At 47.2% G+C, this 16,247-nt stretch overlaps 1 protein-coding gene across 1 annotated transcript; it reads right to left on the bottom strand.

Moving 5' to 3' along the window:
* Nucleotides 1-746: 746 nt before the first annotated feature.
* pi4kb (phosphatidylinositol 4-kinase, catalytic, beta) lies at nucleotides 747-15,977 on the bottom strand. The gene is made up of 6 exons (XM_041243184.1): nucleotides 15,082-15,977; nucleotides 8,292-8,351; nucleotides 5,328-5,555; nucleotides 2,229-2,456; nucleotides 1,773-1,882; nucleotides 747-1,020 (listed from the first exon to the last, which is right to left on the bottom strand). Exons 1-6 carry the CDS (start codon nucleotides 15,943-15,945, stop codon nucleotides 912-914), a joined length of 1,599 nt encoding a protein of 532 aa, XP_041099118.1. The 5' UTR covers nucleotides 15,946-15,977; the 3' UTR covers nucleotides 747-911.
* Between the last annotated feature and the right edge of the window lie 270 nt (nucleotides 15,978-16,247).

Raw genomic sequence — 16,247 nt, 5'->3', positions numbered from 1 at the left:
CACCACGCAACAAACACAGGGCACACACACCACAGCAAAACACCATGCAACAAACACAGGGCACACACACCACAGCAAAACACCAGGCAACAAACACAGGGCACACACCACAGCAAAACACCTGGCAACAAACACAGGGCACACACACCACAGCAAAACACCACGCAACAAACACAGGGCACACACCACAGCAAAACACCATGCAACAAACACAGGGCACACACACCACAGCAACAAACACAGGGCACACACACCACAGCAAAACACCAGACAACAAACACAGGGCACACACCACAGCAAAACACCATGCAACAAACACAGGGCACACACACCAAACACAGGGCACACACACCACCACACCACAGCAACAAACACAGGGCACACACCACAGCAAAACACCTGGCAACAAACACAGGGCACACACCACAGCAAAACACCATGCTACAAACACACGGCACACACCACAGCAAAACACCATGCTACAAACACACGGCACACACCACAGCAAAACACCATGCTACAAACACACGGCACACACCACAGCAAAACACCACGCTACAAACACACGGCACACACCACAGCAAAACACCAGGCAACAAAGGGCACATACCACGCAACAAAGGGCACACACCGCGCAACAAAGGGCACACACCACGCAACAAACACAGGGCACACACACCACAACAAACACCAGGCAACAAACACAGCGCATACACCACAGCAACACCATGATATTTTCAGTGTAGTTGCTGCTAATAGGTTCCAATGGGGACGTAACTTACAATGGCATTTCAGTTTAAATGTACGTTCAGTTCTCTAAGATTCCTGTAAAATAAGAAAGCCAGGGCATCCCCAAGCTCTGTCTCACAAGCTGTAGAGAAGCCACAGCCTGCTGGCCTACCCGCCTCCACTCACCTGACTTTCTCCTGCCAGGGCTCTTTGAGGGCCACAGCAGAGGGGTCCTCAGGGTCCCTCTTGAACGTGTTGGGGGTGTGAGCCAGCTGCTCTGACAGACGCCGCCTGCAGGGGGCGAGAGGGAGCCATCAGCACCGGAGCAAGTCGCAGCGTTTAGAAGGTCTGACAGTAAAGTGAAACACGAATGTGTGTGTGTGTGTGTGTGTGTGTGATCACATTGCTGAGTGCCCCCTGTCTCTCTGTGTGTGGCCCGTGTGTGTGTGTGTGTGAGAGAGAGAGAGAGAGAGAGAGTGTGTGTGTGTGTGTGTCAGTGTGTGATGGTGTGCTCACAAGGCTCAGAGTGAGAGAGAGATATATCACACTGGTCAAGTGCACCCTGTCTGGCTAGCTGACCATTTATTTTGAAACACTGACTTTCTTAAAATAGTGCCTGAAAGCATTTTAAAATGTGTCTTCTGACTTCATGTTATTTTTGTTCTTTGCAATAATTCTGAGCGGGTCTGGCTCTGTTGCTCCAATATTGTCTTGTGTTTCTCTAAATCTGCTTTACTTGGCTTTGAGCTGGTCTGGAGAAGTGCCGGGCGCTGAACACCCTTCCTCAAATCATTTAACAAAAGGACATTTCAACTTTGCCAGCCCCTGTAAAAGACCATGTTCCTCCCCATAGCTGCCTGCACACCTCCCATTAGCAACCCTGCTGTCGCTGGCAAAGAGAGCGATCACTTCAGAGCAGATTCAGCAGCAGCCTGATTGCTGGTGCCTGTCATTTCAATAGTACCCCTCAACAGGGGCAGTTCTGAAATCTAGGACTGGTGCAGGACTCGTGGGAGTTTTTAACTCTGTGTCCCTGTCCATACCTGATGTCCCCAGCTGCAATGAAGACCGGCTCCTTGCTCTCCTGACTGGTAATACTGTCCACTGAGAACTGGGAGATGTTGTCACAGCTGTTAGTGTGGATTTCTGGGAGCTGAACCACAAAACAGAACAGAAAACAACACGAGTGAGCTGCAAGCAGCAGCCAGAGTTCCCTCATGATTCCCAATGCTCTTAATTTACTTGAAATCGAAGCCCGACTGAGATGTATTGGACTTTTAAACAAAAATCAAGCAATTGTTCGTTTCTTTCAGAATTTTAAAATGTAGTCCTACCCAGTGTTATATAGTTACGAGAGAGAGAGAGAGAGAGAAGGGAGACTGAGAAGTTAAGGAAGTGTGGAGAAAAGGGAGAATGGAAAGCAAATGGGGACGAGGAGGGAGAATGGGGAAGAGGAGAGTAGGGAGAGGAGAGTAAAGGGAGAGCGCTCTGTCTCACACCTCCACTTGCAGCTCCCCGATGTCGTCCACAGACCAGGCCTCGTCGTCGTTGTCGTAGTTGGGCACGGTGGTGAAGCTGCTGGCTCTCTGCTCATGGGTGATGCCGCAGTCGGGCAGGTTCTCCACTGAGCGCGTGCTGCGAATCCGTGTCTCCGGAATCCGCACTGGAACACTCGACGTCTCGAAGTTCTCACACTCCAGGACCTCCACATAGATCAGGTACGGGGCCTGGGGCGGGAGACAGAGTATTAGTATGCAGATGCAACTCTCCACAGAGCTCATCGGCTGACAGTCAGGGCAGGGTCATTGCTGTCAGTGGGGCTAAATTACCATTCACACTGAAATGAGTGAAGAAACAGCTGCTTGAGTTTGTGATGATTGCTGCATTTCTTAGACTCTGTGGAGAGCAGCGATCCACAAACACAAGCAGCTGTTTCTTCACTTGTTTCATTCAATGGTAAATTTGCTTATCTGAATAATGCAATAAATGGGCTTGTGCAGCTCCAATGGAAAAACAAAGGGTTTACTGTGGGAGCGGATAATCACAGAATTGATCATTAGGTTATTACCATAACCCTGGTTCCCTGAAAGAGAATGACAACCATTACCGAATGGGAAGAGCCTCTCTGACCGGCAATCACTGAGCATATATTAAAAAAAGGGGCTGCCAGGAAATGTGCCCCAGGGGACACACAGTCAGTTTTGTCATGGCACACTGATATTGCTGCCAGGTATACCTTCAAAGTGGACGCTGATTTTCCTGCGTCAAACAAGTGTTGTAAGAAGGTTAATATCGTCTCAATAGGGCAGGTCACAGGATCGTGACCTTTGGCAAGGCACCAGTCTTGGAAAACTTTCCATTTATATGAGTACTGGGCTCTAGTGCTCGGTGCCGTAGCAGACTGTAGTGTCTCTACTTCTGGCAAACCTCGTCTGAATCGGTGAAGCAACTTAATTCTTCGAGAACTTCCCACACAGAGAGCAGTCTAGCTCACCTGCCAGTGCTTTGGCCACGTGGTCTGGCCCTATGCATCTGGCACTGGCCCGGAGCTCGTCATGCCTGGGAGCTTCACCACGCACCGGTCACACTGGTGGAAACCAGCCGAGGACCCAGTGAACTGGACCGAGGTGAAGCTGCTGCGTTCTGCGCCGGGCTGTAGACGCTTTAAAGCTATTCACCGGTGCCAAATCAAATCGGTGCCGGGATCGGCGTCGAGGACAGTGCTGTTGATGCCTAACAGTCAGTGCAGAGTGGACCTGTTCCAAGGTCTGTGCCGGGCTGTAGGTGGCGCCGAAGATGTTTAAACCAGTGCCGAGTCAATCGGGGCCGGGCAGGTGCTGTTTCTCTCAACCTTGCAGTCGGCGGGAAAACACGCAGTCGATGCCGGGGTATGCAGCAGAATCAGTCGGCGCGGTCGCCGAGGGCAACGGCAGCAGTGCTAGGAAAGCCCAAGGCTTCAGAGGGGCGCTAGGCCCGAGCTGTTTTTTTTTCTTTCTCTCTTCGCTGTGACAGATTAAATCGCCGCAGAGGATGATGCCGCAAGCCGCGGGGTCTCCTTACAGCTCCTCAGCACCTCACACGGTATTTCAACTACACGAGGCCTCGTGCAGTGAAGAGCAATGGCCACGCGCCAATCTCATGAGGGGTCGAAACCAGTTCTAGTCAGTAAATGGACGTGAGAATTAGGCGAGAGCACTCTTAGTAATGCTCGAAAGTGCGATTTTACCGTGGAATTTAATAAATTTACAGGTAAAACTCAAACCAGCCAATTTCGGTACATGAAAGCAAACGCAATCTGACCTGTCTCAGTAAAGTGAGAGAGAAAATGGTGATGTGCTACTGTGAGGACGACCCTCTTCAACAGGAGGTGGGAGGGACATCCCCCTCACAGCAGGGCCCTGATAGGGCAGCTTTTTTTATACACTCAGTGATTGACGGTCAGAGAGGCTCTTCCCATTCGGTAAAGGTTGTCATTCGAATTGAAAGGGAACTACTATAGGGGGTATATTTGAAGTCTAGAGCCACATTCTTACCTACGCCCCCCCACCCCTCATGTATATTAAATTCTATGTGTGCCCACTTACGTCTTTTTGCTCATTTTAACCCTTAGCGGTCCATTTATCCAGCGCCTGTCAGGAGCATCAGGTCTAATTTATTTCACATGCACTGTTTATTTCACACGCGCTGTTTAATATGTTTTTTTCAAAGTAAAACAGGTTTTAAAAGGCACTGCACATCAACAGGACACTCAGTATTGCATCTCCAGCCAAGCCCCACCCCTTGCTCGCTGTATTTTTCATATACCTCTTTATAGACGTGCATACTGATAAATCCTCTCCTGATCACTCGTTTGATCACCAAACTCCTCGATAATGCGACCCGTCATTATTTTATTATTATAACATCTCAAAAAGCTCTGCAAATGTCTGTGATATTCTTTGAGCGCTGGATGCGGAAGCAGCTGTCTTGTTTGTTTAGGTCAGTGTTATCTCTGTGGTGCAGGGGCTATGTGTATTATTGCTCAGATCCGCCCCTTTTTTTTTCAGTCTCACTCTGACAATAAAAGGTTTTCTCTGCTTTTTCCGGAGAAAAAACGACTAGAAAACTGTGCTTGATGTTTTTTTGATCGGACAGGAAAGGAAAAATTGTAATGTCGGACCTGGTCCAACACAGGACCGCAAAGGGTTAAGGTAATTTATTCCAACTTTGCATCCATTTTCACACCGCTCCAGTCTTCAGTGTGCTGTTCAGCATTGCGAGGAGTGACGAGTATTAAAAGATGATGCCAGAGTTTATTCTCAGGACTTCATCGCTTAACTCCACTACCCTCCCCCTTGGGTCATGCAGTTTCCACAACACTGAACATCTGCCAGCCAGCCTGCAGGGGTTATGAGATATTAGAAGAGGCGGCTACAGGGATGCTTAATAAACATAATCTTAAATAAATCTTTTCTGCCAGTGCCAACTGTTGAAGGAGAAACGGCATGTGTGAACGCTGGTCTGCTTCACTGAAGTGTCTGCACACCAGACTCTGGTTCTACCTGCTATTGAAACGCACTCCAGGATGGACTGCGATCAGCTGGAATGACCCCCCTCACCTTGTCCTTGGAGTTGAGCACCACGGCCTGCGTGTGTGGCACCCTGACCACGTGGTGGTCGAAGCCGGCCGTGGGCAGCCAGACGCGGGCGGGCAGCTTGTGGTTGAGCAGGGAGAGCTCCGAGACGAGCCGCTGGGTCTTCTGCTCCTTGGTGGGCAGCGTGGCCAGTCGCTTCCCAATGCCCATCAGAGACTGGATGAACTCCCTCTGAGGGGCCAGCCGCACCGGCTAAGAGGAGGGGAGAGAAAGAGAGAGAGAGGAGAGAGAAAACAGTGACTGACTGGACTGGAGAAAGATGCAACCCTCACCTCAGTTTCCAATACAACACCACGAGCTCCAACCACAGCACATAGAAGCAGTTTTGGAACACGAAGAAACGTCATCCACTCAGCCAAGCGTTTCTTACAGTATGTCTGAACTGAGCACTACAGAGTTTATAACAGCAGTGGGACTAACACTGCAGGGAATTAATTCGGAGGCAAGAATGACCTTTCACATCCCCTCATATCTGATTCAGAATTAAAGAACGTTCTAATATTAAATTTCAATTTAGAAAGAATGTTCCAACATACAAACCCCATGCTGGTCCCAGCACCTGTTTCACAGTTGTGGATTAGAGCACAGAGAACAAGCAGCCATTCCAGAGACAGAACAGAACGAGGACTACAAACCCAAAGATGTTGCGGCTGTATAGAGGTGGGGCCACACTTTCAATACTGCGTTCAGTTCCGGTCCCCACGTTACCAAAAGGGAGAGTCCGGCGAAGAGCAGCCAGACTCATTCCAGGGCTTAGAGGAATGAGCGCTGAAGACAGGCTGAGTGGAACTGAATTTAAAACTAAATCTAAAAGAAATTAGAATTGGCTGAAGTTTTTTAAATTTTACTGATAAAAGTTAATCCTTGACAAGACTATACACAGCCCAGAGACACACTTCAGACAGAGACCAGAGGACACTGCTGGACACAGACTGAGGACAGAGAGAAGGAGACACTTTACACAGAGACCAACACCATCACACCCCACAGTATAGAGAACAAGCCTGCGAGCAAACCCGCACCCCCCCCCCCCCCCCCCCCCCTCAGTATAGAGAAGACGCCTGTGAGCAGCACCCCCCCCTCACAGTATAGAGAACAAGCCTGTGAGCAGCACCACCCCCCTCACAGTATAGAGAACAAGCCTGTGAGCAGCACCACCCCCCTCACAGTATAGAGAACAAGCCTGTGAGCAGCACCACCCCCCTCACAGTATAGAGAACAAGCCTGTGAGCAGCACCACCCCCCTCACAGTATAGAGAACAAGCCTGTGAGCAGCACCCTCCCCCCCTCACAGTATAGAGAACATGCCTGTGAGCAGCACACACCCCCTCACAGTATAGAGAACAAGCCTGTGAGCAGCACACACAGCTGGGAGTGCAAAGTGAAGAGCCTGCAGTATGATGAAAACAAGCAGACCTTGAGCTGGTTCATTAGGAAGATCACAGACATGCTGCACATCCTCGAAGCAACGTCCTTACCAAGGGTCATCACAGCTGGAACAGTTCTCTGGCTATCTGTATGATTGCAAGTGTAACGCGTGTACAGTAATGTGTGATGCGTGCGCAGTACAGAACGTGGATGCATTGTTCCATTAGTGTTCTGAACATTTTGTGTTATTTAACTTCCACTAAAAACTGCCCAGGGGGCACTGTGGTGCCAGTAATTACTAGCATTTGCAGTCTAGTAGAAGAACTGCTCCGAATCGTGTGCCGTCAGCCTTTTATTCACACTGTGGACTCACCATGCAGCCACCCAAGAGCTACAGCGGCGGTGGACAACGCAGCAATCGGGCAGCTTGCAGGCAGGCCCGCAGGCTCCCTGCCAGTCTACAGGGGTCACTGGTGCGCGGTGAGCCGAGGACACCCTGGCTGACCCTGACGCTCGGCCAACTGTTAGCCAACCCCTGGGAGCTCCCGTCCACGATCAGCTGTGGAACAGCCTGGACTCAAACCTGCGATGTCCAGCCTATAGGGCACATCCTGCACTCCAAGCGGAGTGCTTTTAATGGATGTGCCACTCAGGAGCCCCCCTGTATTGCAAAGTTTTAATGAAGAACATTTTGCATGTTAGTAAATTAATTAAAACAGCCTTAAAAAGAGGAGCAAGCCAAACAGTGTCCCTCATGTCTAGAAGGAGTTTCATTGCTGTACAGAGCGGAGCTGTTCCAGATTAATCTGGAGACTAATTAAAGAACTCCTACTTCCATACCAACCCAGCACCCCAAAGCTACCGGCATAAGCATGACCCAGAAACTGAATTCAGTTCCACAAGAAAAGGATTGAAAAAGAAGAAAACCAGGCAGCAATGCAGTTTAACACAGGGATCTGAACTGTTTGCATATTCTGAAAAAACAAACCCACCCTGAAAGATTCTCAGCACAATACAGGAGCAGTAATACGCAAGTAACCCGACTTGAATGGCTTCCTCCTCTCAGCCCACACAGCGCTGCCTCTGATCACAGTCGAGGTATTTCCAGTGTATTTGCAGAGCAGTGTTCAGAAGTATTCACATCATCATGTGTGTTCAGATTGTGTATCCTCACTTCCCTGTGCTGTTACTAGTTCATTAAACTCAGCAAGCAGCTTCAATTACAAGTCTACATTGACATTACAGTGCTGCTGCCTCTTCTATGGAGGGTCTCATTGCAGTCACACACACACTGCGTTGAACTGGACTGTTCGACACACTCTGTGTTCAGCTGCTTTCAACGGGGGCAGACCTCCAGCTCTAGCTGCATATGTAACACAGGCTGTATCAAACAACTGATCAATTGAGAAGTGGAAAATGAGTGGGCTATGGACAAAGAACCTCGATGTTTCAATCGCATTGCTGCTCAGCCAGTGGAGGGCGTCAGTGCTATTGAGCAGCAGTGTATGAGAGACAGAAGCCAACCAGCCACCAGCCACCAGCCCCCAGGGCAGCACTTACTGAGGAGCCAATATTATCAAGACGGTCTGTGCTGGAGGTCAGCTCCTGGGAATCAGAAGACTGGGGGTGAGACAGAAGGTGGGGGTGAGACAAAAAGACAAAACATGAATTGCTTTCAATCTTACACACCAACAAGCGAGCCGCTAACACTGCACCCACACACCAGCTCTCCACCCATTTACTTAGGATTGTATTAAATTCTATTTTTTGGAAATGGAGGGAAAAAACTTAAGTGCTTGAGAGATCTTGGGTCTGTTTAAATGGTCTTAAAACAGTAGCTGACCCAATTACCGCCACATTAAATATTGTTAAATTGTTTAATTGCAGTCCAGTGTATCGATATGTTTTAATGTATTTAGTGGCGTTAATAGCAGGGACAGTTAAGCAGTAGCTGCAGATGTACTGATAAAACAGACCCCTGATAAAATAAACCCCCTCAAAAAAGGTACAATATGGTGTACAAAATTACATAATTTCCTCACCCATGTAATTCTAGGGATGGCAGCAAGACTCATTGTACAGCAGACTCAACCATTCCAGGTTTTACTATGAGCTTGATTAGCCACAGGGTATATACAGGTAAGCTTAAGTGTGTTTTATTAAACTCAATAGCAACAGACATGTCAAGTCTCCTGCGTTGGGCGTGAGACTCACACATTAGCATGCTATCACACGCTCACACACACATTCCTAAGCTTCTCTCACACACTGTCAGATTGTCAGTGCAGTATAGACACATTATATATATATATATATATATATATATATATATATATATATATATATATATATATATATATATATATATATATATATATAGATTTAAAATGATTTTACTCAGCCGCTGCAAAAGCCAACAATACAGATCCGGGTCCTCAGGCACTGGGCTTCGATCTGCGAGAGACAGCGTTTACTGTACCCGATGCTTTCTCGAACTGTGATGTCGGAGGGCTAATTTTAAAAGTAAATCTCTAACTTATAGTACGCCACATTTAAAACAATCACACATGTGCATAAACTCTAAGTTGGACTACGCAGCAGAAAGTTGTGCAAACAGATGATCCATACAAGAAAACAGTTTGAACATTAATTTGAAGTATAATAATGCGTGTTTTTATTTATTCCACACCCCATGAATGCAGTGTTTTCATCTGCATGGTAGTTTCTATACTGTCATTTATAAATTCTGTGACGTGTACAGAATACATTTTAATTGAAGCTGCGTAATTTGTCCCAGTGCTAAACAAAACAATTGCGATGCATGTTCGTTTTGCCAAGATCGTAATATTGTTACTTCATCATAAAGAAAATACAGCTGCATAAGGATTATACCTTTCCAGCACAGAACATGTTCTTAAAAATCACGTGAGAGAAGTGGTTTATGAACAGTAAGCACACAAGTTTGTGTATTTAAGTGTCCTGGGAAAATATAAAAGTTTTTGCATAGCATGTGCCTGCAAACTGTACCAGATTACTGAGGGTTAAATATTAAATTTAGTGATTGAAGTGTTTCATATGCAATATTAAGATGTGCAGATTTTAAAACAAACTATTAAAACACTGGTTAGATTAAAAGCTTGGACTATTGGACGTCACCAAGGACCAAAGATGAGAGTCCCTGTCTTAAGCAATGACCGACACACCATCTGGAAAGTCTCACTGGCCTTGAATCTCACTCTTTGGGGCAGCTAACCCTTGGCATCTCCTGTAAAATCAGGAATGGATCAAATGCATTGGGAGTCTTATTTCCATCCCTGCATGCCGGTTTTTTCTACATCCATGAAAGCAATTTTAAAGTCTGAGCTCAGCAAGGTTAACAGCAACATTACTCAAAACCGCTGCAAGATGCATCTAGTTAGTTCATCACAAGAACTGTTTGCAACCTCGCTGTGTAAAGGGAAGGGTGAGGCGACCCCGAGTGTTATAGTGCGAGCTTCCCTGCAGGCAAGGCATTGCTGCCGGAGATCACTGCGGCTGACCAGATGCAATGAGTCTGACAGGGTTTTATTTGCATTGCAGGAAGAGTTGTGTAGAAGGGGACTAATGGTAGGATAGACAGCAGCGTGGGTATTTCCCCCAGAACAGGATCCTAGCAGAGCAGTATGACGGTCAGCCTGCCTGCCTGCCTGCCATTAATCTCACAGCCTCCCAGGGGAGATTATTTAATTACATCCAATAGAATCCACAAGACAAGCATGAACCGAGAGCCTGAGTTCAGCACAGCTATTTATACAACTGGCATCAGGGGATTACAGTGCATCCACCAGCACACAGGCTGTGTGTGCAAGCCTGCCTGCAGTAAATTACAGTGCGTCCACCAGCACACAGGCTGTGTGTGCAAGCCTGCCTGCAGTAAATTACAGTGCGTCCACCAGCACACAGGCTGTGTGTGCTTGCTTGATTTTTTTTGAGGATGCAACATCCATAATGGATAATTGCAAAGCATATGACATGGTTTATTTAGATTTCCAGAAAGCTTTTGACAAAGTCCCGCACAAAAGATTAATTCTCAAACTGAACGCAGTTGGGATTCAAGGAAACACATGTACATGGATTAGGGAGTGGTTAACATGTAGAAAACAGAAAGTACTGATTAGAGGAAAAACCTCAGAATGGAGTGTGGTAACCAGTGGTGTACCACAGGGATCAGTATTAGGTCCTCTGCTATTCCTAATCTACATTAATGATTTAGATTCTGGTATAGTAAGCAAACTTGTTAAATTTGCAGACGACACAAAAATAGGAGGAGTGGCAAACACTGTTGCAGCAGCAAAGGTCATTCAAAATGATCTAGACGAGATTCAGAACTGGGCAGACACATGGCAAATGACATTTAATAGAGAAAAGTGTAAGGTATTGCACGCAGGAAATAAAAAATGTACATTATAAATATCATATGGGAGATACTGAAATTGGAGAAGGAATCTATGAAAAAGACCTAGGAGTTTTTGTTGACTCAGAAATGTCTTCATCTAGACAATGTGGGGAAGCTATAAAAAAGGCTAACAAGATGCTCGGATACATTGTGAAAAGTGTTGAATTTAAATCAAGGGAAGTAATGTTAAAACTGTACAATGCACTAGTAAGACCTCATCTTGAATACTGTGTTCAGTTCTGGTCACCTCGCTATAAAAAAGATATTTCTGCTCTAGAAAGAGTGCAAAGAAGAACGACCAGAATTATTCCGGGTTTAAAAGGCATGTCATATGCAGACAGGCTAAAAGAACTGAATCTGTTCAGTCTTGAACAAAGAAAACTATGCAGCGACCTAATTCAAGCATTCAAAATTCAAAAAGGTATTGACAGTGTTGACCCAAGGGACTTTTTCAATCTGAAAAAAGAAACAAGGACCAGGGGTCACAAATGGAGATTAGACAAAGGGGCATTCAGAACAGAAAATAGGAGGCACTTTTTTACACAGAGAATCGTGAGGGTCTAGAATCAACTCCCCAGTAATGTTGTTGAAGCTGACACCCTGGGATCCTTCAAGAAGCTCCTTGATGAGATTGTGGGATCAATAAGCTACTAACAACCAAACGAGCAAGATGGGCCGAATGGCCTCCTCTCATTTGTAAACTTTCTTATGTTCTTAAGCCTGCCTGCAGTAAATTATAGTGCATCCACCAGGACACAGGCTGTCTGTGCAAGCTCGATGATTCTTCTGCACTGATCACAAGCTCAGCCTCAGTACTTTCACATGACAGGACAGGAAGGGAGCAGGTCAAGGTCACCAGGCAATCTAGAAAGGGGGCGGTCGGAGATCCCCAGGCGATCTAGAAAGGGGGCTGTTGATGGTCAACAGACCTTCTAGAGACCAGAACCACGCACAGCAGGAAAGGCACATCACTTTAGGGTAAAACATTTATCCCCGCTTAAAACAACGGTCCCAACTTCTGTTTTTAAAAAGGACAGTACGGACACAGACACAATCACACTGCAGTGATTTGGCCTAGTTTCTAGCAGCAGGAGATCAAACCAATCTGAACTGTTCTGGTCGAAAACAAGTCAGTTGTGGAATAACAGGTACAGCGGTGTCTATATCTATGGGAGGTTAAACTGTGAATCCTGCAGTAAACCCTATCTTTGACCTCTGTGCTGCAGTTTCGCTGGTAGACTGCAGATGGAGTCCCAGTTTGATATTGGATAAGGAGGAGTCTTAAAGCCGGGTGTCGCAGTGCAGACCTGGCACATGTAAAGAGCTGGAATGAAACACCATGTAACCTTTATACAGAGATCTCTGCCCACTGAAGCACAGCAGCTGGGATGAATGACGTCACTGACAATTGTTGCCGTGGGGATGGGCAAGCACAAAGAGTGATGACCGAGAGAGAGAGGTGTGACACAGCAGAGTTCACAAGCCCGGAGCCAGTGAGGGAGGAGGGGTGGAGCCACGTGGATAGGATCCTTTTGAATTCACTGCTTCATCTCTGCTGCTCAGAGACAGACAGAACAGCAGCTCTCCGCTCCTGGCGTTCACGGACACACATTCCTTTAAATAGTGCCGATTTGGTTTTAGGAGCACATCCCTACAGTTCTGACAAAGCTGTTCCCATCTATAACAGTGCTGCAGGATTGAGACCGAATGCACATCAGAACCAGCACCACTGTACTCTCTCAAACTTTAGGGCAGCTCAGAATAGAAGGCTCTCATTTCTTGTGTTTAGTCAACAAGGTGTACACTGGAAATGCTCCAAGTTACCTTACATCTAGAGACATGTAATGCTACCTGTTCACCAAGGTCAAATGATGTGCCTGCTTTTAAAACCCCTCAATGTAGATCCAATACAGGCCAGCGTGTCTTTGTATATCAAGCATCTCATCTTTAGAAGTCCTCGTCTTCGGACAGAAAAACAGCCTTTTCAAAATAACTTTTTAAAACACTCAAATATTTATTATAAACTCTGACCAGGGCTGTAAATCCTGTAAATATTGACTCCGAGCAGGAGCATGTCAATTGAAATTGTTTGACCTGGTTATGGTTTTACTTGTATTATGAACGTTTTTATGATCGTTGGAACCGTTTCTGTCCCGTTTGAATGATGTCTTGATTTTACAATGTTGTTTCTTGCCAATGAGATGCACCTCTCATAGGTTATAACCCCATTGGGAATGTGCAGGCTGCTGGCTGGGAGAAAGATCTCCACTGTGGGTGTGATGCACAGCACTCTGCAGGAAGCAGCTGCAGAATCTCTCAACCCATTGGGAATGTGCAGGCTGCTGGCTGGGAGAAATATCCACTGCGGGTGTGATGCACAGCACTCTGCAGGAAGCAGCTCAGCTGCTCCGGCCTTCTGTGGTTAAATGAGCCGTACAAAAATACATGCATTTTACTAAAGGGGGGAAAGGGAGACTGTAGCATAAAACAAGAGGACTAAAACTAGCTGACTGAATAGTAGAAAAGACATTTAAAAGAAAAGGTTTAACCAGACTGCAAGAGGCTCCTCAGCACTGCATGTAGTTTTAACAATGTGAACGCTGTTTGAGAAAGACGCTCCTCAGCACTGCATGTAGTTTAACAATGTGAATGCAGTTTGACTGCATCAGGGCTTGCAGCATTTTAAAACCCAGTAAGAGTGATGAATGGGAACTCGATCTTATTCTGTCGTGCATCGTCACACCCAGAGTGTGATCTTTGTATCGTCAGGGCATCGTCACACCGAGTAGACTGATATGCTTGCTTGTTAATTGCTAATGAATGACTATACTCACAGTTTCTGAGATTGTAGTATTGCAGAGCATGTACAGTTATAAAGCTAGATCCTCAATTATAGCCCCTATAAAACTGGGGTCACACACAAGAAAGACTTGCCTGTACACAGTGCTAATCCACAGCTCCTCGGTGGCTCCACAGTTTCAGAGTGGATTAAAGTGATGACAGAAGTCATCGTAGCAGATTGATGTCCTTCTTTCTAGTTTTGGCACTGGATGCAGTCTGTAGATTTCCAAACAGCAACAGCAATCCCATTTGATTTCTACATGCAGTTTATCCACTGCCTGCGTTTGACACCAAAAGGCTGACCCAGTCATTTACAGGGTGCTGAGAGTCACGTGTCTGCAACTCGCAACTGTCACCAGAACTGGCATTGCAAACTGACTGACGCTAAACAGTGTAGATAGTGACACGCATACAGGAACTTGTCAGGGCTGGCTTCAAATCAATTCACTGCACTGCACACTGAGCAGTGATTGAAATCAATTCACCACACACACACACACGCAGCAGTGTTTCAACTCAATTCACTGCACACTGAGCAGCCTTTCAAATCAATTCACTGCACACTGAGCAGCCTTTCAAATCAATTCGCTGCACACACACACTTGCCAGTGGTTCATTAGTGTGACCTAGGCACAGTGCTTCTCAAACTGGGGGTAGCAGAAAGGTTATGTACACATTAACTTATACAATATATTAGTATATTTTAAAACAGGGACCAGGACAGTGTCACTATAGTCCCAACTAGAAAAGGTTTGAGACCCACTGCCTCTGTGTGTGGTTACAGCCTACATGACATATCCCATTGTAATAGAGCTATGTATCGTGATACAAGACCAAAAGCACAGCTAGCTCACTGCAGATCACCAAGGGGTTCTTGAATGAAGAAGCAGTGTGTTTTATAGTTAGTATGGATACATACTCTCCCCATCTATTTCTTTAAATTACCTTTTGATCTTGCTACTAGTAGCCTGTCAGAACAATGGCATGTATTGTGATGCGTTAGCGCTGCACCCCGATGACGGTGCCATGTAGTGCTGCTGCCCGCTGCCCCCTGCCCCCCTGTGGAGTGGTTACCTCGTCCTGATTCTCCACTTTGGGGTTGCTGGCTGTCCTCTTCAGGTTGCTGCTCAGGCTGGTGCTGACGGTGGCGTCGGACTTGGACCTCTGGTGCGTGCGCTTGGAGGGGGAGAGGCTGTGCTCGATGCCGGGGCCCGCCGGGGGCAGCGGCTCCCTCCTGCGCTGGGTCGGCTTCAGCTCGTCGGACAGAATGAGCTTGCGCAGCTTTGTCCCGCGCGAGTGCCGCTGCGTGGAGATGTGCATGTCGGAGGAGAAGGCGCCCAGCAGCCAGGCGCACTGCAGGGAGAAGTTGATGCTCTGCCGGCAGCGGTACACCACGTAGGGTTTGATGGCATCGCCCACATCTTCGTCCATGTGGATGTACATGTTGAGCAGCTGCGGCAGGTAGGAGTCCACCTCGTCGTGGCGGAAGCTGAAGAGCCGGTTGCCGATGTAGGCCTGCACGCCCGGCTCCTTCGAGTTGTACAGGTAGGAGATGGCCATGGAGATGTCGAACAGCTTGGACTCGAAGAGCCGCAGCAGCCACGACTGCTTAGCCGAATTGTTCTTCTGCCGGCGGCGCACGCTCTTCACAGTGTTGCGGGGTCCGGCCAGCGCTACTTCCTCCTCGCTGATTTCGGGCGGGGGGCCAGAGTTGTCCACATCGCCGTTGACCAGCTCCGGCTCCACATCCTCCTCTTCTGAGACGCCGGCATGGATCTGCCGGACCTTCTCCAGCACTTCCTGGCAGGCTCTCTTGGCCACCTCGGGGTCGATGACCAGGCCTAGCTCCCCCAGCCCCTCGGAGATCACGTCTAGGGGAGGGGAGCCCTGCGGCTGGCTGGCTTCGCCAGGGGCGGGCTCTGCATCCGAGTCGCCCATAGCAACAGCTGAGTCAGCAAATGGGAAACGGAGCTGAAAGGAGGAGGAGAGAAGCCGTTAGGACTATAGGACAATATCCTCAATAGGACAATAGCTTTGGGCTTTCTTTTATAAAAGTGACATCAGGAAGCACTGAAAAACACTGAAACAAGCAGGATGGATATAAAAATGTAAACCTTTTAACCACTGTCAAAAATAGGACAATACAGGTTAGCCTTAGTGTTTAGAAATATTAAAAGAACAGACTCACGTGGACTTTTAAGTTTGTAAGTAGGGGCCCATGAAATTTATTTTCATTTTAT

This window comes from Polyodon spathula, unplaced genomic scaffold (genome assembly GCF_017654505.1).
Source record: "Polyodon spathula isolate WHYD16114869_AA unplaced genomic scaffold, ASM1765450v1 scaffolds_1611, whole genome shotgun sequence".
Lineage (NCBI taxonomy): Eukaryota > Metazoa > Chordata > Actinopteri > Acipenseriformes > Polyodontidae > Polyodon > Polyodon spathula.
The sequence above is the reverse complement of the archived record's forward strand: the minus strand, read 5'-3'. Positions and strand labels throughout refer to the sequence as shown.

What these genes read in the sequence shown, in the direction of transcription:
- pi4kb (XM_041243184.1), bottom strand. Translation starts at nt 15,945, where the DNA reads ATGGGCGACTCGGATGCAGAGCCCGCCCCTGGCGAAGCCAGCCAGCCG. An exon ending in AAGTGGAGAATCAGGACGAG is followed by an intron (nt 8,352 to 15,081) that starts GTAACCACTCCA and finishes TCTCACCCCCAG; the next exon opens with TCTTCTGATTCCCAGGAGCT. An exon ending in TCGGGGAGCTGCAAGTGGAG is followed by an intron (nt 1,883 to 2,228) that starts GTGTGAGACAGA and finishes TTTGTGGTTCAG; the next exon opens with CTCCCAGAAATCCACACTAA.